The sequence below is a fragment of the Aquila chrysaetos genome, chromosome 1, assembly GCF_900496995.4.
Source record: "Aquila chrysaetos chrysaetos chromosome 1, bAquChr1.4, whole genome shotgun sequence".
Classification (NCBI taxonomy): Eukaryota; Metazoa; Chordata; class Aves; order Accipitriformes; family Accipitridae; genus Aquila; species Aquila chrysaetos.
The window spans coordinates 12,243,494-12,267,887 of NC_044004.1; the positions used below are offsets into that span (position 1 = coordinate 12,243,494).

General features: G+C 40.2%; 1 protein-coding gene across 6 annotated transcripts in view; it reads right to left on the minus strand.

Annotated features, from left to right (window-relative positions):
- Positions 1–24,394, minus strand: part of SORCS2 (sortilin related VPS10 domain containing receptor 2) — a 590,289-nt gene that overhangs the window by 54,440 nt on the left and 511,455 nt on the right. For all 6 annotated transcript variants that reach the window (XM_030008352.2, XM_041124365.1, XM_041124361.1 and 3 more), the window contains 3 exons: positions 12,220–12,296; positions 6,124–6,215; positions 4,543–4,650 (listed from right to left, as the gene is read on the minus strand). In XM_030008352.2, coding sequence (XP_029864212.2) covers positions 4,543–4,650; positions 6,124–6,215; positions 12,220–12,296 — 277 coding nt within the window. The remainder of the gene's footprint in view (positions 1–4,542; positions 4,651–6,123; positions 6,216–12,219; positions 12,297–24,394) is intronic.

Consider the following 24,394-nt stretch of genomic DNA (forward strand, 5'->3'; position numbering starts at 1 on the left):
TGTTTAGCAAGACACTGAAAGCATCATGTTCACATGCTTCTGAATATGTTATAAAAACTTTAGGGAAAGAAAAGAAAAGAAAAAAACCAAAGCTTTACCCACTGAACTTCTTTTGAGCAGAGGGAGAGACAGAGGCAGTCCCATGGTCTTGGCTCCAAGACCGCAGGTTGGCAGTGACACTAGAACGCATTGACTTGCTCTGCTAACATCTGTGTCCACAGTGATGCCAGCAAAAGCGTTAGACTTGCCACTAAACAGACATCTGTACATCTGGATCGCTGGTATCTAGACTAGATTGAAACAGAGTAACCAGTTTGCTTTTTCAATGCTTTTTTCACCATTCTTTTCCTGTCTTTCTGTATGTTTCCTCCATCTATTGACAGACAGATATGTTCCTCGTTATGCAGAGAGCAGAACAACCATTTCATAACTGAGCAATGCTTCTCAAACAAAAGATTAACTAACTCTGCAAATAAAACCTAGAATTTGCCTTGGGAAATCAGCTATTCTCTTACATAATGAGTCTTTATCTACCATTTATCTACCTTTTTTAAGGGTCACAGTATGAGAAAGTTAGTAGTGAAGAATTCACAACAGAGAAGGACCTCCACCCAGTAAGATCCTCAAAGACAACAGAACAGGTAGTGTGCTGCCATGTGTGGCACAACAATAAGCCCCACAAACTACATGTAATGTTGACTGTTACTGATGTTGTTAAAGGTGAGGCTGACATTCCTAGCAGAATCGACAGCTGCAAAAATCCAGATGGTTCTCCCTAATATCTAACACCTGTTAATATCATATCCACCTTGTTTTGATTAAGTTTAAACTAGACTATTTTCTTGCTTCCATTATCACCTAGGAACCCAACAGGAACACAATAACAGACTTTCAAAATAGCAAAATGCACATGCAGGAGTTCTGCGGTTCAGAGATGTCATAAAGTTCCCAGCAGCATCTTAAACTGTTACTCTATGAGACCTTAGAAAAAAAATCCCTCTGGAAAAAAATACAATTACCCACAAGGAAGATTTTGATTCTACCACCTGACAAAAAGAAAAGCAGTTCTTTTATGTAACTTCTTATTGGCCTTTTAAAAGGGGCCATAGTCGGCAGTACCACAGTTATTGTGCCTGCTGGGTTTACACTGCAATCTAAATAACCCGGTTTAGGAAACACTCCCAGGAGCTGAACTGTGATTTAGAAGTCATTTTAACAGGTTTGAAACTTTCATTATATGAACTACTTCCTCTGAAGAGGAACATCAATATTTCAGACACACGAAAATTCTTCCTTTTTCCACTGAGTTAGGCCATTACTCAATCCAGCGTTATTAAGTAATTTTTCCCAAATATAATATATGAAGTATAACACTGGGCTGCAGTAACTTTCATTCTTAAAGAATTTAGAACAAAATAGAGCCTACTAGACCATGCACTACTTTGATGAATATATATCAAATAGCTGTGAAAATTTCTTAGCAAACCTTACTTATTCATTTAGCAATAAATGGTGGATTTGAGCTCTTCATTTAGAAATTGATTTTTAAACAGATCGAGTTTCCTAAACTTCATGAATACTTTACTGCTTATCTTTCCTAAAACTCTTAACTAGGTCTATTTAGAAATTGATTTTTACACAGAATGAGTTTCCTAGAGTTTTTCAGTACTTTACCACTTAAACTCCTAAATATCTTAAGTAGGTCTATTGCAGAGTGCAATGGAATAAAATATATTTTCCTTGGCATTTGAGTGTACATATTTTGAATACTACAGGGGATTTAGACGAATGATTTAGATTAATGTCGACTGGCAGATGACAACTCAGTTTTATGAAAACTTTTGACAAGTCAACATTTGTTTTTTCTCCGTTTTGGAGAAAAAGCAAAACTTTCTGAAATGAAGACTTGAGGCAACCAGGTTCACATTCCCCTGCTTCTTCAGTGAAACTTACCAGACCAATTCATTTTCGAGAAGTTAGGACAGAATAGGAATTCAAATGGAAGCCCCTTACAAGTCAGGTCAACGTCCCAGTCACCATGCTGCAGAATGAGAAATCTCTCTTACACACAGTGTTACCAGGTCCCTTAATGTCTTTCCCAGATAATCTTTTTGTGGTTTGTTTTTTTTTTTTTTTTTTTTAATACAAATTAAAAACCTTGATGGAAATCCCTAAGCTGACTTCAGTGGAACCAGGATTTTAGCGTATAGTAATAGCCTCTTTCTGTACAAGTAAAATACTCTTTGACTCTGTGAGTTTATTCTAGAAGCTCTAAATGAAATAATGCTTGTTCCACAATTTTGCTGTACACTTTTTCAGTTATTACCTTCCTACTTCAGAATTGTGCTATCTCTCCTAATTTATGCAGATTTTGACATTGGACTCTATTCAAAGTCCTTATTCAAACAAACTCCATACGAAAGGGAGAAAATTAAATTCCTGTACAAGTAAAAAATGTCAGACTAGGTCCTTAGTAATGGATTTGGGGATTCCTTGGGGTGAAAGACACTACTAATTTATTTCCATTACCATACACAATTTCATCTTACCACATCCTACCCAGAAGAAAAAACACTTTTTATCTAATAAAATGGAAAAGATGGCACAGTTGATTTTTTTTTTTTTTTCCCAGGGAGTGTCTATCAGTGGATGACATTTCTCAAAAGCAGCAAATCACTGTAGATTGTCATGCACAGCAACTCAGTACAAGCATGAAATTTTGAAAGAAAATGACCTAAGCCAGACAGAACGACAAAAGGTCTTGATGTAAACTCAGACAGAGCATCATGGGGCAGACAACGTCACCCTGAAAGTAAAACCCAATCAAAAGCAGTAGGAGAGACAAGGAAGCTGATACAACAGCAACAAGGAAACACATACTGCAGGTTTATTCTTCTCATTATCTTTAGAGCCTGGGAGGAAGGCTGCTTGTCTTTTTAAGGCCAGTATGTGATAGAATGTGTTTGATGTCTTCCATGTTCAGCAGAACTAGCTGCAAAGTAAGATCCTACAAGCCTGGCATTGAGGTGCTGGAGTCAGACTCTTGTTCTGCCGTTAGAAACACACAAGTCACATGATGTTTTTTTGTCAATCTGGGCTCACGTACCAAATGTAGCTACAGTTTTATGTATTTCAGATGGATGATTTAAAAAAGACATTGTGTTTTACAAGAGCTCTTTAGCCCACTCAGCCAGATATTTAAATACATCTTCACAAAATCACTGTTTTTAATGATATTTAATAAGAAAAAAAAAAACCCAGAGCATATAGTAATCACATATCATTTTATCTGCCAGTAAGTACAGTTTAGGGTAAGCTTTTGATCCCTCTACTTCCACTGAAATCAATGGAAATCCTTCATTCAGAAGCATAAGTATCTCCATGTGGCATATATTATATGATAAAAAAAACCCTATACTTGAGAGAAGGGGAAGATGATGGGATAATACTGTTCTTCCCAGGTCATATATGTATAATGGAGGATAAATGGGACAGTAGAGAAAGAAAGAAATAACTAACAGAACAAATTCACCTCTGCGCAGTACAGTGTTATGAACTTGGCGCAATGCTTTTAAGTACATTGAGTAGGATTTCTGTTTTGATGAGGATCCTTTACACAACTCCATGCTGGGCTATGGGCTGTTTGGGTTTTTTCCCCCCCTGGGGAAAATGCTACCGGTACATGTCAAAGGCAGCTCTATTTGTAACTCCTAGGAGAAAAAGCTTGTCATGAACACACTGAGCTCCAATATAAAGGATTGCACAAGCTGTTCTGATAGGAACACAGGTAACAACCTGCACATCCCTGAGTGCACTCCCCTTTCCTGCTGCAGTCAGCATGTGCCTTTCTCCCTAATTGGACGGGTGTTTTTTACTCTCAGACACTTCTAAAATATTAGCATTCATCCTAGAGATGGAGCAAAACCTGCAGCTCAGATCCAGATGTCCTTGGCCCTTTGGAAAAAGACAGATAAACAGGGGCCTGAGATGCAGAATTTGGTTATTTTTGACTCTATTCACAGCATCTGCCTCAGTCACTGCACAGAATAAAAACGTGTATTTGTTAGCAGAGTGTTTGGTTACACAAAGTACTGCAATGCTTGTTACCAGGACAACAATATAGTTGTTTACACTGTGAAGACAATCTTTACAAGAAGAAAGGACAGATATTAAACATTTTTTAAGTCTGCCTAAGAATCTATAGAAAACAGAAAAAAATGCAGTAATGAGTTATTTTTTTACCTACGTTTCTCTGATTTGTATTTGCAGTCCTATTATTCCACTCTCCCTGGTGGTAACTTTGCGAAATTTCATCTGAACATAACACTTCATCTTTACAATCTGAAATACTGCACCCAAATAATTTCAAAGACAGGTTGCATACTAGGGCTGTTCGGACATCAGTGTAAAAAGCCTCTGTGACTGCAAGAAGCAAAAGCCACTGACTCAAGAACTATCTATCTCAAACATCCACAATTAAAAATATGCTCAAGTGCATAAGCAGAGAGAGCCCTGAAAAAAGAGATAAAACCAGAAACTTACGTCATGACCAGTGTCTCATCTCCAGGTTCACTAAGTAATCCATCTACAAAGACTGAAGTGCTGGTAAAATTATGTGTACTCCAAGTCTGGCCTTCATCTATGCTGAACCTGCAAAAAAGCAGAAACGGTTTTCATTTACAACTGTTATTATACAAAACAGAATTGATTCATTAAAAAAAAAATCCCCTCACTACTAAAGCCCAGGATTTATGATCACCAAAATACAATATGCCTGGACAGTATATCATATTAATGTGATCTTTTTCTCAGCAATGTATCCAGGGGCTCACATCTTTAGAAGGTGTATAATAAATTTGCCACAACAAAGGAAATTCTCAGGCAGATAAAAACTGAGGTCTGTCAACAAACTATCTTGCTACCTTGTAGGTTCAAGAGCAAGTTAATCTACACTTCACTCTTTCTAGTAGTCTCTGAGCTAGAGACCTGTTAAGCAGAGGTCAGTGAAGCATGGGAGCCAAACAACCCAATTGCTAAAATATGTGGGAGGTGCGGTGACTGCAGGCACCAAGATGATGGCCCTTCACAGCTGCTACCATCCACTTAAAATTTGCAAAAGATGCTGATGAATTGGCAAAACATATTTCAAATACTCTGTGCACCCAAAATTTATGAATCAAATTTTCTTCTCTACATTTCCTCCAGGTCTCTTGGATAGTAGGTTTATGATGGCTTTCATCCTAGCTAACCAAGTACATAGCCTAGTTCCTACTAGTGTATACAGTATTATGCAAAAATGAACCTAGTCACAAGTGACGAAGATCTCTTATGTTTTTTATGCCGAAGATGATAGTTCTGTATGCCACTATGTAAGGTTACCATATTTTGCTTCAGTATTATGCAGTTTAAAACTTGGTGTTTTATAACAAAATGCTTTGCAGCAAACCTTTCCTGCCAAACAAGATGAGAAAGCCATTTGCTGCATTATCACTATAGGACAGTATCTATGCATACTACAGTTAATTTGTGCATAAATGTCTCAGATGAACTGAGCTTTTTGCATACTGTGTTACACAGCACATAAGGATGCATAAGTCCTTTCCCCATTGGCTCCCAAACTCTACATTATATTGCTCGTGCGAGAGCAACTCAGGACTATTCTCCAACATCTTCATTCACTGTGGCCCTTGGAAGGGACAGAGCTTTATGAATGAACAGTATGAATAGTATGAATGAACTATCCTGACTGGGTACCTAAGCCACACATGCATCTTAGGTTGAGCATCATTGCCATATACTGCTGGTGCGACCAGTAGCAGATAACAATCACACTGAACATGTCTTGTACTGTAGAGTTCCAAGATAGCCTTTTAAACAAAAATACCTACATTGATGCCAGAAAATTTTATTATTATTAATACGTTATACCACGGTACCTTCAGCACCATGAAGTAATCTTTAAGAAAACATCCACCTGCATTTTGTTGACTTAATGAATGATAAATTAAGCTGACTTCACCTGCATTTCATACATGATGACACTAAAATGCTCATCTTAAATTCTGAACTTTGCCTTAAGTCTCGAATACACAATAGCTCTACTCTAATTGACTGTAGGATTACTTGAGTATTTTCAGAGGGATAGAGGTGTCTTTGATGGCCACAATAACTCCACCATGGTCCAGGTACAAGATGTGGTGCTCTTCTTCAAAGACCTACAAGTCAGATAAAAAAAGGCCAGCTAAGGAAATGTACAAACCAGCAGAAATAAAATGGACGAGCAAACCAGGATTAAAAGACTTCTATGTTTTATAATGTCCGCACTTCAAATTGAAAAGGACATAAAAGTCAGTTTAACTCTTATATTTCTCACAGCTGTAAAAGAAAAGAAAGTTAAGCAGGTGAATCAGAAAATGTTCAGGTTCAAATCACAGTCAGATTAAACTGTCTGAAGTGATTTTAGCCCAAGCTTATATTTCTCACAGTATGCATTCTGCATTCCTTCCTATTATATATCACCAAGTGACCTATCACCTTACTTTGGTATTTGCCATATTCTGTGTATCTTGCAGAATAAAATGTTTTGTAGTCTAATTCTAAGAAAAATAGGAAAAGTACTGTTGTCCGTGACTTTCTCACGTGTTCTCCAGACTCTACAGAATTTGAAATAATTGGTGCAAGCATGTTTTCTGCATTTCCAGTGTCAATGATTTATTTAAATTCAAACTTTATGTGATCTCACACAGAGGCCGCTCTGAGTTCAGAACCAAAATACACGTAATATTGATTTAATGGTATAAAGGATTCAAAATTTCCTAAATTATTTTCATTCATTTTCTAGAGGTCATCAGCAGTACTAAAATAAATGAACAGGTAGATATCTTCCCTTTTTTACATGTGAAATCTGTTTTAAGGCAGGGTTTACTCACGTTATTAACCTGTGAAAGTTCATTTAACATAAGAGCAGGTGATAAAGTGAGAGTTACTACACACACTTAGCAGTTAATAGATGAACATGCAGCCACCTACAGGCTTTGACAAAGCAAAGGTGAAAAACATAAAGGTTAGCTTTACTTTGCCTTGTGAATGAAAAAACCTGGCAATACTAAATGCTTCTTTTTTTGACAATACTAAATGCTACATTTAGAGGATTTATCAGTAAGACTGAACCAGAGGTAGGAGGAAAGTATCTTACAGCACATTCACAATTACTTCAAAAATAATAAGCATTTAATTTGGGTTCAGAATGTAGTCTTCCTCTCATCTAGCGAGAGCCTATTTTACGGGAATCCTAGGGCTTCAAGTGTCTGATCAGCTTTTCAGTGTTGCCAATTTACAGGCAAAACCCCGATATGAGGCATTTACAATCCTATCTTCTTGTTCCACACAGCTGCATATTTTAGAAGAGAATTCAGTAAAGGATAGACATTAATTTAGATGCACTTCAAAAGGATGAGATTAGCTGGAGTCAGATAAGTAAGCAGAGTTTTGATCCTCCTCTAAACTTTGTTTGAACTTTTGCTCAAATCAAAATGAAATGATATATGCTGGGACACAAAGTCTCCAAAAGCTTCACCATCATATTGAAGATAAAGGAAGCTGGTATGTGCATCACTTTATCCAAATTAGGTTTTCCCAGAAAAGCACCATGGCAATTCCTCATGCACCATTTCAGTACCCCAGCTTTACCCTACATCCACTTGGCACACTATGAAGCACAGAGGATACATTACAGACACATTAATGCTATCTTTATATCATGCTCTTCTTGTACACTTTTCAAACATTTAAGAATGAAAAATGTATGACATTCCTGATGAAAGTAAATCTTCATCTTCAGTACATTGAAAAGAATTAACAATTTCATGCCTGTGGAGTTCAGCACAAAAGTAAATATTTCTGTCTACTTTCTAGAAACAAAACCAAGACAATCAGTTTGCAAAGGATTTAGGCAAAGGTGGTCCCAGTGTCAGAGCTGAAGTTCGAACCCAGGATCAAGTGATATGTATGTTCACAGTCAGCCACGAATTCTGATATATGTCTATCCACTAACTAAAGTCAGGTAATAAATTTATTACAGTCCTTACTGGTAGCCAGCAACTACAGAAGTAGATTCTTATAACCTATTTCTATGTTTTTTCTTTCTGTAATTTTTGGAGCATGTTATATGCTTTACAATTGTAATGTCAACTTCTTTTCTCTCCCTCTCTCCCCTCCATCTGCTCTCCATGTTTTTTCCTGTGTCTGTCCTATCAACTTCAGCATCTGTTTCAGGCCAGGATATCTGTTGGGAGAAATTAGGAGAGCTCCATGAATTCAATGAAAACATGTTTAAATGACCCTAGAGAAATACAATCCACACAATTTTACTCTGAGATACATAAGTTTCAAAAGTAACCAAAAATGCCCAAAGTCACTTGCTTCTCTCACAAAGTGACATCCATTTGTAAATTCAAATCTGGAAACAGAAGTTTTCCTACACAGAATAAGCCAGTTGGACCTTCCCAGGGGTAAGGCTGGGATTGCAGCCGTTCCTGTTGTGCTTAAAGGTGTTACCATCCATCTCTTAAAGATGTCTGCAGAAAAACAAGTAGTCTTGCTTAAACAAATGTTTTCCAAATTGCTTTGATACAAAAGGATTTGACATAGAGAAATAATATTCCAACGAACAAAGCACTGGACTAAAGCTCCAGAGATCTGGATTCTGTCCCTAGACATACAACAGACTTTCTGTGTAACCTTATTAGCTTAATTGGGCATTTTGTTGCTACACTAGCTACTTTGGTAGCAGATCAAATATGAAAGGTTTTTTGTTGTTTTTCCTTTTATTTAAGCCTTTTCTTTTGAAAGCCAGACCTTTCTCTTACTCTGTGTGCCCTATTTCAAGCACAGTGTTGTAAGAGATGCTGTTGAAATAGCAATGGCAACCATAACTGTGAACAGAAATCAGTTTGTACGGTATCTATCTGACTGCTATCATGTTCATTAACATATTTTATGATATTGTTTTCCTCGTGTAATAGAGAAATCTTCTAAATAGACATATCTGTCCCACAAGTTCACCTCAGGCTACATCTTCATCGTTCACTTAAGATGATCTAAGCCCACATAGTTCATGATAATGTCAAGGTGAGACTATCTTCTACAGGCCAGATCACTGCTGTTGCATGGACATTCCAGCTACTTGTCAACCAGCTCCTAAACTACTGCTATTTACAGTGCAATGCTGTACAATACACAGTCACAATTTTCAGTTTGCCTTAAAATGGTACGCAGTGGAGCGATGGTTTCAAGAGATACTAAGAAGTAGCTCAGGCATTGTGCAACTGAAAGGCAGAAGAACAACTGGAGCAAGCCCAAGTGGTATTGTGGCTACTTCTAATCACAATCCTTATGTTTACTTTTCTATTTATCACTAGGATTTACTTAATTTCACAAAACTCTCATTTGGGCATTTTTATTTCCACCTATAAACACCGGCTGTATATCCTACCATAGTAAGTCTTCCTGAACTCTCATATGACCTTACCATATGCAAGCTATGGAAATAAGGGTTCAGTTGAAATCATTTAAGTGTATACAGCCGGTTAAGAAATTATGGAATGAAAATGATCAGTAGATTGTTGTTAAATTGAGAATGTATTGCACATTCAGGAACTCAGGGACTGGTCCCAGTTATGAATCACAAACTGAATCTGAGTCAACAATGTGATGCCAGTGTAAAGAAGAGAAATCTGAAATGAGGTGCCAGTAATGTCAAGACATCAAGGGCAATCATTTAATTCTGTTTAGTACTGATAAAATTTGTAATTTTGCATTCAGTTTTACCATGCTTCAGGAGAGGGATGTCATATTAGATAGTCCAATCAATGAGCAACAAAAAGGAAAAGCGCTTTAGAAATTTGATCCATTAGGAAAATCAGTGGATTTGAGTTTGCTGTTTTCCAAGGAGAAAAACTCTATACTCTGGGTAGATATGATAATCACCTTTCAACATCTGAAAAGTTATTGAAAGGTGACAGAAAACCACTCCTCTCCAAAGACAAGAAGAAATCAACTTATCTTGCAGAATTTGTGAAACTGCGAGAACAACAGCAAAAAGCATATAGTAGGCTTACATTAAATATTCAGAAAACTCTATGAAGAATGGTGAAACACCAGGTAGCCAGACTGCAGAATCTCCTACAGTGAACGATTAACAAATAGGTCTGGCAAACCTGTGTCAGAGGTGTTCCTAGTACGTTTGACGTTGTCTCAGAGCACACAGTTGAACTACATGATCTTTCACCTTCCTCCCAGTCCTATATTCGTATGAACCAATACTGCTATTATTTCAGGAAAGCTTTTAATTAATTCCTTGAACTGCCTTTTCTCCTAAATCTTTTATATTTACTTTTCTGCCTTGCTCTTTCACTCTATGCAAGCACAGACTGCTCATCTTCTAGTCTGTAGACAGCTCTGCAACATCATGTGTGGCATGTGAGAAAGGTGACAGGCACTCGGTAATGACAACTGCAAAGTTTCCAAGTCAGTGACTTAAACCCACCTGAACGCGAGCTTTGCTCTGCTTCTGCCAGCTCATGAGATCTGTAATTAACTGTCTAAATAATTCCTGTATCATCTAACTGAAGCCTTGTCTTTTGTTGCATGAGCTCCAACAGAGAAAGGAAATGTACCGCTGTCCTGTGGAAGAACTGTTCGATCATGAACAGTGAGGCCATAAAATAATCTACATTTTCATTCTGATCACAAATATTAAGATTGAGTAAGCTCTTTCAAAGGCTTTGTAGCAGTTTTAATTAAAGCAAAGCTAGCAAATGTGTTTTTCATTTTGACTGTCATAACGAGGGATCAGTTTGTCGTTGGTTTTGCAGCATGAATAGTCATCTTAAGGTCAAGTTTCATCACATATCATTTGTGTGAGTGTCTCACAAATAAAAAGCAGCAAAAATATGAATTTGATCCCCTTTGCTCTTTTCTTCTTACTTTTCACACCAGAAAAAAATATAGGACTTTGGCAAATGCTGACAATAAATTATTAGAGAGGCCTCTATGACGTATTAGACAACACAGTACCCACTGTAAATCCTGGAAGGCTTTTGCATTTAAACACTTATTTATCATATGCTAGATTTCAAGAAGGCATTTGGCATAAAATTTTATCTTTTAAACCTCAAAGGACATTGTCATGACAAAAATAATGTATTTCTTTTAAAAAGTCCTTCTGTGGAGTATTAATGGCACCCCGCAATAGCAACAGAAGAAACTGTCTGTATTTTCCTCTTTTAATCTCAAACTCCTCAAGCTCAGTAACACTAGTGAGAACATTTTCACACTTGTTCTCTAGAAAATAACACAACTTAATTTTATTTTAGCTGAACACTAAACCGGTATTTTAACTGAAATTAAATTATTTTTTGACACACTTTGGTCCTTTGAGGGTGGTTTTTTTTTCCTCCTGGATATACATTATAAGTAGATTCCAGATCATATTGTGTGTTGTTGCTATATACACACAGAAAGAAAATATCCCCATGATTAAGCATTGCTGAGATAGAGCAATTTAGGAAAAAATACACAATAAAGGTGCAGTGCTTAAATTGACACTAGGCATTTGAAGCAAAAGACATCCAGAATTCAAATGGCATTACAGCTACTACATGACTGTTCTTTATTTAATACTTTGGTGTTTGTAGTCCCAGAATTGATTAAATCATACTAACAGACATTCAAAAATGTATTGTTTTTTTTTAAAATCTCTTTTTCCTTTCTCAGTTTCAACGAAGAACAAAATTTAAGCTTAAATATCATTTTTCAGACTACGAAGCAGAAGAATTTCTGCCTTTCTACCTAAACCATGTCTTCTAGCTTGGAATATTTGCAAGATCTAGGCCAGGTCCACTTCATCATTAGCATTAGCATAAGCATATTACTTAAATTATTAAAAACCTAAACAGATTCTGTTTTTTATGCAAGATATTTATAAGACCTTTAAAGATACCAAAATACTGGAATTTCAGCAGAACCTGACAGCCCAGTCAATCTGAGTTTTGCAAATCACCTTCTTAATCTCTCCCAGTTTCCAAGTGAAATGCGGATAATAATAGCCACCTCTCTCAAAAGAGTGAGTATATAAAGATTAGTTAAGCATTATAAAATTCATCCCATTTGGTACATTAAAATTATTTCCATGTGCCTTTGATGATTTCTGTTTCCTACCTGACGCCACGTCTTCCCACAGTCAGATGTTATGTACATCTCTTCTTTATACTCAACCAGCTGGGACCCCAGGTTACCTGTCACGAAACAGGAGGAAACAAGGGTTGCATCCACATGAACAAGAGAGATTGGATCTAGTCCTGACGCCAGTCAAAGTAAGTTTCCAGGTCAGAGCAAGAACTAAACGCAGATGATCAGCAGGCTTACTTTATTTCTGGTAGCACCAGATAAATCCTTTTAAAAACATATATGTACACTTCTAGCTTCTTCCTTTATGTTGCTAGCTATCCGTAAGTGGGAGAAACGAGGCTTAATTCTAATACCAAAATGCAGAGGCCAAACCAACATTTCAGTTCTGTTGCTGCATGCTGAAAAATTATCATAAAAGAACACATATTTAAGATGTAAGTCTGAAACGTCCATAAACTCAGAAGCCATACCTTAACTTTAATCACATTCTGTAAAATTATTCACCTTGAACTTGAATTGTTAAAATAAAAAATGCTTTACCTGTAAGACTTTATGAAGTGGTAGCAAAATCTAGAATCTGGAGAAATACGTAACACTGAAAGAGGGGGCAGGGGGGTTGAAAAAGTGCATAAATACAGAAGAACCTAAAGCAGAATTACTTGATTTACCTAAATATTGACCAGGAAACTACTGCATATTTTGACAAAAAGCACTGAGGAGCAGCAGCTAGCATTCAGATTGCTGCAAAGCAAACAGAAGTGTTAAAACAAACTTGTGGAAGATGATCTTAGCAGATGCAATCCCAAATACTGACATCTCCATCTTTTAACATGCAGTATTTTGAATAGAAAACTATTAAACAACCAGGCAGTTTACAGTGTTCTAGGGGAGAAGCAATCATGGCACAATATTCCTTCTAAATGAAATCCTCCAGGGGATTTTGACTTAAAATATATGGTTTGTATGTTTTTACAGTAGAAATAAGATAAAAGTTATCAGATCCTCTTAAGCAGAAGAGACGAGGAAAGAAAACACTTGAGATTAGGATAGTAGTATGAAATTTCACTTGTGTGTTATATAAATAGCTGTTTTTAACCACCCAAACAGATCTGTTTATGCAGAGTGTGCTCACTAGTGCTGAAAGGCTCCTGAGAGGAATGACAGCACCCACTGCCCAAAATACAGGCTCTATTTGGACCATCAAGATTGCATGTGCTCCACTGTTTAATGGTATAACTATATTATTTAACCCTACATATGGCCTAGACAGGATTAGGATATTTATGTTGACTCAGGGAATTTATAGGCGTCAGTTCATTTCTTTCAACTGCATCTAACATTTCAGAAGATGCCACTGCCTCTCTTGGGTTTTCATCTTTCCAACTCACTTCATGCTCTCTTGTTTATCAAATAATTCAGCACAGATTTAGTTGGCCATTTTGAAAGTAAGACCCTATTCCTGTAGGCAATGAGATTTGTTAAGGTCAGCACAGTATGAATGAAAGTGATGTGGACTGAACACACACTTAAGAACCAGGCTTGTATGGATGAAGTAGATATAAGACCTGTAAGACTAAAAACGTGCCAAAACCAACTTAGAGTCAAAGTGCAGGGATGACCCTCATGACTACTATTGGATGTGACAGCAGTTGTGCCAAGCAGGAAGGAAAGAGAAACGGGTAACTGTGGAGTGAACAGCCCCTATTCTTTCCCTGCAAGCATCTTCATCTTCGAAAACCAGCCCACCCCGAAGTCAGGACAGAGGCTGAGGGTGCTTGTCTGGCAGACACGCAGCATCACCTTCCCACCCCTCTGCCTGCTGACTTGCTCCATGCAGCCAGGGTAGCCAGGGCCATCATATGGCTTCACAAAAGGGTTATCATTTTTATATAAGGCTGTCTAGCTTTAAGAAACAAAGGGTCTACTGATACCAGCAATCAAAATGAAACCTCCATGACGGAAATGACAGAAAGTTACAACCACAACATAAGTGTTAAGGACAAAGGACCAGAAGCCTAACAAAAGTTTCAGGTCTTTTTAAGAACAGATTCAACTTTTGGTTTTATTCTGTCCAGTAGTCCTTGGAAAATTACATCTTTTGGTTGTAGCCATGTTGCATTCATTTAGGCAGATCTTCCAGTATAAGAGAAAAAACCCCAACAATTAAACATGATTAAATCATGAATATTACCTAATGAGACAGTTCCAAAATGAAAGCTTCACACCTGAATTTAGTTGCATTTTCTCCCCAAATACAGGTTTATTTAAACCTATTTGGTTAATGGCCATTTTGAACTTATTATCACTTTGAATCCTAAAACCCTATGTGAGCAAAGATCAGGAAAAATGATCTTATTTTCCTGCATCTCACAGATTTCATCAGGAAGTAGGGCCAGGTCACATCAGCTTTGTGTAGCAAAGATTCATCTGGTCACAAGAAGGAGGTATGAATGAGAAATCACCTTCTCACAACTGAAGGAATGGAAAGATTTGATTTGCTGTTAATACAAAACATATTTATTTTGCTATTCTTACTTTCCTCTGTATAGTTTTTACTGGTACATATTTCTGCGAATAGGTATATTCTTGTGCTTCTGCAGTTACTCACAGAACTTTTTCTTTGGGATAGCTGTGGATAGAAATATTTATTTGCTTGCTAGAATCTAAAGTATTGCTGTCAGTCTACACCCTTTTTTGCACAGATACCTTTAATGAATGCATTGTTAGTTTTGCTCCTGGATAAATGCTGTTTATTGTACCTCTTTTCACCACTTACTGAAATCTACTTGCATGAGTAGGTCTTTATTTTGAGAATTGCTATGGATCTGCACTTTAAAAAGTGCAGTGGCAAATTGCCTTAGCTAATGGAGAATTAGTCTGTAAACTAAACAGCATCAACTTGTGCTTCATTAGAAAGCCTTTTATATCCAGCTGATATGGTAATGACTGAAAGATATTAGCAACTGCTTTGTAATTGCAGGTGTGTAACAAGACAGACAGGACTTCTCCTAGTTTTGGTTTTACCTTTATTGCCTTTTCTTGGTAAATGAGCAAAAGGAGTTGGTGGACTCCGCTATAATTACAGAGAAATGCCATTCTGTCAAAAAACACAACTGATGACAAACTTGGGATACAGTGTACTGCTTTGGGAAAAAGGACTTCACTGCTCCTTGATGTTTCAAAGTGGTCCATCCCCAGGCCAAGAGTGAAAACCCAGAAGTGACGCATGCAGGAACTTCTCATTGCTGACATAATGTTCTGCACATTAATGAAGGCTGTAATTTCCACTACTTCCAGATTTTTTAGAAGATGCAATTACATTACCTAATTTTGCATACTTTATAGAGGCAAGTCTTCAAGTACATAAGAGAACCCTTTCTGTAAGTGAGGGTAAAACTTTTCAATTTAGTTTCAGTTTCCTCTGTGGGTACTGCAGACAATGTCTTGCTGAAAAACAGCATCAGTGGATTCAGAGAGAAAAAGCAGGTGAGGGAGCAAGCAGGAAACCTGCATCACCAATGGAGACAGGGAGGCTCCTGCACAGCACAGGGGGTTATTTGCAGTGGGAAGCAGCCATGCAGCCAAATCTCAGAGGTGACAGGCAGAAGGAAATTTCCGTAGGAACACACAGGGGTGTGTGATGTGTTTGTTAAGCCAAGGATATCTTTGAAAGCTGTTAGCCTGAAAAAGTAGAACTGGAATAAAACTAAGTCCTTCAAAGAACTTAGAGGACTCACCACAATTTTATTTGCAAACCTTTCTGTTTAACATGTGTCACACAAGAGTTATGAGTTTTCTCTGAAGAGTTACACTGTTTTAACTTTATTTTTTATGTTCTAATAAAAAATAACTTCAAAGATTTGGGACATTCTGTTCTTTTTGAGATTTGAAATAAAGCGCATAATTTTAGGCTCTAGCTACCTCGCAGTGTGTCATGTTACTGGATTAAGCCAGCTAACTAAACAAAGCACATGTAATAGCACCCTGTAAACCCCTTTACAACAGGTCCAATTCACATCAAATGAAATGTAAAAAATCCTGACATTAGTAACATTACAAACAAACAACTGCAAAGTCACAGGAGCACTCAAAGTAGAGCTAAGACACCCTGAAAGTTTCTGTGCTGTATCTGAGGAGAATTATGAACCGTATTTGTTCTAAGTGTGGCAGCCAATTAAACATGTGCACAACTGACATCACGATCAAGTGATACAGAAGGTGAGAAACAGAAAAATTATGCTCAGCCCCAAGACTGGAAGCTAACACTTACAGTGTGTAAGTACCATTCCCACCACGTCCTGAACTGTTTGGACTGTACTGCACAGCCACAAACATCAGTGTGCTGTTTGCCTGGTGAATCACACTAAAATCTGTGCTCCTTATTACAGCTGTAAATATCTGCAGTAACTCCTCAGGTGTGCCACTACAACATGGAAACTTTTCTATCATTTTAGTGGGTCTGTATTACATCTCGAAATCCATCTGTGGTAACAAGTAAAGGTAATCTAATACACTGAAGGCAATTCAGGTTCATACTGAAAAAGTTACTGCATCTCAAATGGGTAATCAACTGCAGGCTTGTGCTGGTTTTAGCTGGCATAGACTTAATTTTCTTCATAGTAGCTAGTATGAGGCTATGTTTTGGATTTGTGCTGAAAACAGTGTTGATAATGCAGAAATGTTTTCATTACTGCTGAGAAGTGCTTATACAGAGCCATGGCCTTTTCTGCTTCTCACACCTCCCCACCAGTGAGGAGGCTGGGGGAGCACAAGGAGTTGGGAGGGGACACAGCCGGGACGGCTGACCCCAACTGACCAAAGGGATATTCCAGACCATAGGACGTCATGCTCAGCAGATAAACTAGGGGGGAGGTTGCCTGGGGCGGGGCCGCTGCTCAGGGACTGGCGGGGCATCGGTCAGTTGGTGGGGAGCAATTGTTTTCATTTGCGTCACTTGTCTTTCTTGGGTTTTACTTCTCTCTCTTTGTTATTTTCCTTTTCCTTACATTTTTATTTATTATTGTTATTATTATTTAATTTAAATTATTAAACTGTTGTTATCTCAACCCCTGAGTTTTCTCAATTTTACTCTTCTTATTCTCTCCCCAATCCCACCCAGGGCAGGGAGTGAGTGAGCGGCTGTGTGGTGCTTAGCTGCCAGCTGGGGTTAAACCACAACAAGGCAATATTAGCTAGAGCTATAAATGGTATCATTTTAACATCACTTTTTCTAACATCACTTTTTAATCTAAATGGCCTGAAAAGTCCTTTGACATGACACAGAGTATTTTGCCATCTAGTTTCAAGAAGTTTTCCATCTAGTTTCAAGAAGTTTTGTTTGTAATACAGAAGCTCCTCAAGTTTGTCTTATATTATTTTATATTCTTTTTGTAGCTAAATGACAGGAACAGGAAAGAACAGGAAAGAAGACCCTTCAATTACTGCCTCAACTTTGCTTTCTACATTTGTTAGAGGCTGAATTGTTATCTCGAACCATTTGCCTCAAAGATTGTGAGGTATGAGGGACTGGGCTGTCATCAAGGAACTGTGAACTGCTCATCCAGAGCCCTTTGTCTCCAAGATGGCCGGTTTAAGCGGGACACTCCTCTGTCCATAAGGACGATTACCAGGCCATTGAGGCATTCAGGGGAGGAAACTGGGCTGGAGCTGATAAGATATTGGTTTCTGGTATCGATCACGCGAAGGTCGTGTGTGATGAATGAAACCTGCAGCGCATGACATCATCGAAATATGCCCTATAAAGAACCCCTAGAAACAAGTGGTGAAGGGGGGCCTTTTCTTCCCTCACCAAAGAATCGAAGATTGAGGACCGACTGGATGCCGTTGGATCCGTGCTGGTGACCATCCTTGACCGACTGTTGGCCTGAGGACCAACGGGACGCCGCTGGATCCGTGCTGGTGACCTTCCTTGACCGACTGCTGGCCTGAGGACCAACGGGACGCCGCTGGATCCGTGCTGGTGACCATCCTTGCAACTCTCACCACCGACTACTTGCCTGAGGACCGACGGGACGCCGCTGGATCCATGGTGGTGACTATCCTTGCAACTCTATCCCGACTGCTTGCTTAATTTCTACCTTTTCTTCCATTCTATCCTATCGCTACCATTTTCCGCTTTTGATACTTTTGATAATAAAAACTCTTTTGACTATACGGCATTTGACCTCGTTTGTGTCTTAATCTCGCTCTTGGGATCATATCGAAACCTTCCCCGACATTGGATCGGGACATTTAAATTGGCGTCACGGACAGGATCCCTTGAGACGAGAGTGCCGTACTGTTTCCCTGCTTTAATACGCGAGACCTCTCAGGAACGTAAGGGGGGCAGGCTTGTGGTGTTTGAAACTTTACGTGCTGCCTTCCTGAGACGACTGCTTCCCCGCTTTTTATAAGGTGTTTGAAACTTTACGTGCTACCTTCCTGAGACGACTGCTTCCCCACTTTAACATGTGAGACCTCTCAGGAACGTAAGGGGGGCAGGCTTGTGGTGTTTGAAACTTTACGTGCTACCTTCCTGAGACGACTGCTTCCCCGCTTTGTATAAGATGGGTGATAGCAAAATTGCCCGTTTGGGGAAAGAAGCTTTGTTTGATTTTTTAGAAAAACATAAAGCGCGACCCTCTGTGCTTGGGATAGACTGGGCTCAGGGAAATTGGTATAATCTGCAGAGCGTTGTTGATCGGATGGTCGCTTTACAGAGAGATGCTAGAGTGCGGTCAGGGAAAGGAAAAGCAATTGTCTGTGCCGTTCTCGGAGCCAGTCTGGCCGCAGCAGTGGAGGATAGGGATTGCCACCTCACTGCAGAATCTCAAATTATTGAATCCCTCCAAAATCTTGTTCAGTCCCTTATGGGACAAGTGGCGGGATTAAAAGCACAACTTGAAGCAGGAAAGAACCAAGTGAAACATTTGCAAATTGCTCTTAAGGAGCAGCTCCTTGCAGGTACTGTCCGTGAGGAAATTCCTCCAAGATCAGAAATTGGCTACCCCTTTAAGGACCTGCAAGCAGCAAAAGAGAGAGTGGAGAAGTTAGAGCTGCCTTCATTGCGACCTTTAGTCAAAACTGAATATACTTATGATGATGAGCAAGACCAGTTCCCCCAAGTTACAACTAAAGAGGTCCCCTATACTGCCACTGAGTTGGCAAAACTAAAAAAGGAATTTGGCCGAACCCCTAAAGAGTCAGAAACGGAGTATGTGTGGAGAGTATCATTGTCGGGGGGGGACCAGATTCTGTTAAGTGAAAAGGAGGCGGAAGGGTATTGGGGACCGGGAGTGTTTTTAACTACTGGGAATCACCGTGCCCCCTGGTCTTTAACCCAACGGGCAGCCTATTGGGCGGGGGGTTTGAACCCCTTGGAGAGGGGAGATCCCCTCGCGATTACGGGGACTGTTGATCAATTAGTGGAGAGTGTGCAAAAGGCAGCTTGTCTGCAGATGATGTATGATCGAAAATTGGAGCCTAGGCAGGAGTCCCCAATGATGATGTTGGTGGATCCTGAGCGAATGACTCCCCTTATACGGGGACTCCCTGATTCCCTGAAACCAATTGGTATACAATTACAAGGAAAGATACAGGCGATGCCCCAGGGCGAGAGTGTTGGGGCTGCTTCAGGAGGATTCACGCCTGATCAGCACCGCCGCCCCCCAGATAAGAAAATTTGGACTTGGGGAGAAGTGGCCCAGGAATTAATTAATTACGGGCGCAAATATGGTCCTGTTAACCCTCCAGCCACCAAAACAGACTCCAGGGGCTTGAGGCGGACTGAAGTAAAAATAGTTCCGTGCCCTGGGAGTGATAAGAGAACACCCCTTGCTAAACCGCCGGGGGGGAGAGATATCCCGAACAAACGTAATATACTGTGGGCGCGGGGATACCAGAAGGGGATCCCGCGTGGCTTAATGGACGGGATGCCAACAGACAAATTGGAAAAATTGGTAACAGCGTGGCCTGATAAACCAGTAAACAGAAAAGTGGATTTTGAGAATACTACCCTGAGCACACCTTCCCTGATTGATTTATCAGAAACAAATGCCACCCAAGAGCCGGCGGGAAACTAGATCCTTCGCCTTCCAGTGGTGAGCGGGGGGGCGAAGGTTGGATGTATATTAGACAGCTCACTGAAAACGGCCAGGGTGATTTACTAATTACAGGCATTGTGGGACCAAGACAAGTCCCAGTCACCTTTTTGGTAGATACCGGAGCTCAGATTTCAGCTATTAAAACTAAAGATGCTGCTAATTGCGGAATTACACCCTCCAAACAGCGGCTTTTTGTGGCAGATGCATTCGGCATTGTTCAGCCACAGGCATTAGCAATGGTCAGCCTGCGTTTGCCAGGAGAAGATAATGCCACTACAGTGACAATGGTTGTGGGGGAGTTTCCACTTAACCTTTTAGGACTCGATGTTTTAAAAGGAAAAACCTGGATTGATAACCAAAGCAGACAGTGGTCGTTTGGCTCTCCCACAATAGATATTCGGCTGTTAAAAGCCGCGCCGCTGCTTCCCCCTTCAAAGCTTACAAATGTTAAGCCCTACCCGATACCCTTGGGGGCCAGAGAGGGAATAGCGCCTGTGTTAGAGGACTTAAAGGGACAGGGTATTGTGATTCCAACCCATTCTCCTTTTAACTCCCCGGTGTGGCCAGTGCGAAAACCTAACGGCAAGTGGAGATTAACTGTAGATTATCGCAGACTTAATGCAAATACCGGTCCATTGACAGCTGCGGTACCAAATATTGCTGAGCTTATAGCTACAATCCAAGAACGAGCCCACCCGATTATGGCAACAGTGGATGTTAAAGATATGTTTTTTATGGTCCCCCTGCAAACAGAGGATCAAGACCGCTTTGCATTTACTTGGGAGGGTCAGCAATTTACTTTTACCCGACTCCCACAAGGATACAAGCATTCCCCCACTCTAGCTCATCATGCGTTAGCGCAGGAGCTAGAAGTAATTCAGACAGAGGAAGGGGTCAGTGTTTATCAGTACATTGATGACATTCTTGTAGGTGGGGATGAAACAGAAAAGGTTCGGAAAACTCAAGATAACATAATTTCTCACTTGGAAAGCTTGGGGCTGAAAACTCCACCAGAGAAAATACAAACACCCTCAAGCGAAGTAAAGTTTTTAGGAATTTGGTGGAAGGGAGGGATGACATGTATCCCCCCTGACACCCTTTCCTCATTGGATCAGATTAAAATGCCAGAGTCAAAAAGGATTTACAGCACGTACTAGGATTACTTGTGTTTTGGAGGAAACATATCCCTGATTTTTCAATTATTGCAAGACCCCTATATGACTTGTTGCGAAAAGGGGCTCAGTGGGAATGGACCAGGCCCCACGAAGAGGCATTGCAATTGCTAATTTTTGAAGCAACTGCCCATCAAGCCCTTGGTCCTATTCATCCCACAGACCCTGTCCATATTGAATGGGGATTTGCCAAAAGTGGGTTATCAATACATTTATGGCAAAAGGGCCCCAAAGGACCCACTCGACCTATTGGGTTCTATTCTCGCAGTTTTAAGGATGCAGAAAAAAGATATACTGCTTGGGAGAAAGGTTTGTTTGTAGTCAGTCTAGCCTTGAGAGAGGCTGAACGGACTATTCGACAGCAGTCTATAGTACTTAGAGGCCCGTTTAAAGTAACCAAGACTGTTTTAGCAGGAACTCCGCCCCCTGACGGGGTGGCTCAGAGAGCCTCTGTACGAAAATGGTATGCCCAGATAGAGCATTATTGTGACATTTTTACTGTGTCTGAGGGGGCAACAAAGATGTTAACCATTCAAGAGGAAACAAGCCCAGATAGAGAAACGCCTGAACTTCCTCCTGTAATACAAGTGGCCCCCCCCTTTTCTGAACAGTTGCAGAATGTTTGGTTTACTGATGCTTCCTCTAAACGAGAAGGAAAAACTTGGAAATATCGAGCTGTAGCGCTCCGCGTAGATGAGGACAAACAAATAATCACCGAAGGGGAGGGTAGTGCTCAAGTAGGGGAATTAGTTGCAGTATGGAGTGTTTTCCAGCATGAAACTCAATCTACCTCTCCTGTCTATATCTATACTGATTCCTATGCTGTATTTAAAGGCTGTACTGAATGGCTTCCATTCTGGGAACAAAATGGGTGGGAAGTCAATAGGATACCTGTATGGCAGAAAGAAAAGTGGCAAGATATTCTAACCATTGCTAGACAAGGAAAATTTGCAGTAGCCTGGGTAGCTTCCCATCAACAGGATAGCACCCCTGTTAGCCAGTGGAATGGCAAAGCTGATGAATTGGCCCGATTAGCTCCCCTCCAGAACACCCCAATAGCAGAAGACTGGGAGCGATTGTTAGAATGGCTACATGTAAAAAGGAAACATTCGGGGATCAAAGATCTCTATTGTGAGGCCCAAGCTCGAGGTTGGCCAGTTACCAGGGAAGAATGTAAAACTTGTGTGTCTGCCTGTGAACAATGTCGTACCCGCTTGGAAAGACACCCCCTAGAAGGTGACCCCCTACACCTAAGGGAGGGGAAAGGGTTGTGGGAGGCTTGGCAAGTGGACTACATTGGCCCCTTCCGAAAATCAGAAGGAAAGCATTATGTGTTAGTTGGAGTAGAGATAGTGTCAGGATTAGTCCAGGCCGAAGCCTTTACCAGAGCCACTGGGGAAAACACAGTGAAAGCTTTGAAAGAGTGGTTTGGCACTTTCCCCAAACCTCACTCAATTCAGTCAGACAATGGTTCCCACTTTACTGCTAACATAGTCCAAGATTGGGCAACCCAGGAAGGGATCTCGTGGGTACGCCATACTCCGTATTATCCACAGGCAAATGGAATTGTGGAAAGAACAAATGGATTGCTGAAACGCTTCCTCAAGCCACATAAGCCTGGATGGGCTGAACGGCTATGGGATGCAGTGACTACTGTTAACAGTCGTTGGGGAATGAATGGGTGCCCGAAAATTACAGCATTTTGCCCAAAGACCCCAACCATTATGCCAGCTCCAGATGACCCGGATCATCCCAGAAATCCATCACACTTTCCGGGCCAACCAGTCTTAGTTGAACTCCCCACGGTGGGAACCGTACCTCTGGTACTGGAAACACCAATGAATAAATATGCTTGGAAAGCAAAAGATGCTTATGGAAAGGAACATAAAATCAATACCAGGTGGATTATTCCATCCTTCTAATAACAATTTACTTCCGGTTCCTTAGAACGAACCGAGTCTGTTTTTTTTTTTCTTTTCTCTCTCAGGTGAAGACTCTGGAGCGGACCCAAGGAAATACGTGAAGCTGTTACTTGTTTGTGTAGTTTTGTCGGTGATTGCTTTGTTAATATTCACAGAATGTTCATTATACTACCACAGATGTTGTTTTTGTTAACTATTGTTACCGCCTTTAATATCTGGGGAAACTCCTGTGCCCCTCTTTTCGGCTTGGAGTGGCAAAATGAATTTGTGGCTCTAGGCCAGCAAGTGGCCAACACTTTTAATCTGACTAATTGTTGGGTATGTGGTGGGCCCTTAGGTTTGGAAAGCTGGCCATGGACTGCTGTCCCTATTTCCCCAAAATGGTTAGTGAGTAATTACAGTGAGGTCAAAAATGATTCTTACTGGAGTGAAGACATGCAGCCCTGGACAATACAATACCCAGTCCAAGGTGAATATTGTCTGAACCGAACACAGAAAGATGGTATTCCCGTGGGAAATAGCAAGTGTAACTGGACCTATACTTATGACAACCATTGCCTCACTGATGGTTGTAGACCAATTGATTGTTCAAACCATAGGGCAGCTATATCACTGCCAGAGGGGGGCGACCAGGCATATTGTCGCCTTTTGAGTTCTAGTTCTCCAAATTTTGTGCCTCGCTGGTCTGGATGGGCCTGGGTGAATCAAACAGGACACAGGAAACAGTTTTCCCATTTTTGGTCTTCCACTAATCAGTCTAATAACCTTAATGTTACCTGCTTTTGGCACCATGATTCTGGTGCCTGGAAATGCAGACTCATTGATAAAACATATTCTCATCTCCCTGATGGGACTCAAATTTGGTGGTCAAGTGATAATAAAGACTACTGTAAGGGACATTTGAGTATAGGTCCGGATGGGCTTCCTATCTGCTGAGACACCACAGAGGGGGTGGGAAAAACTGTGGACAGGTTGTTGATGAACGGTCCATCAGATCATCCTCTGGGAG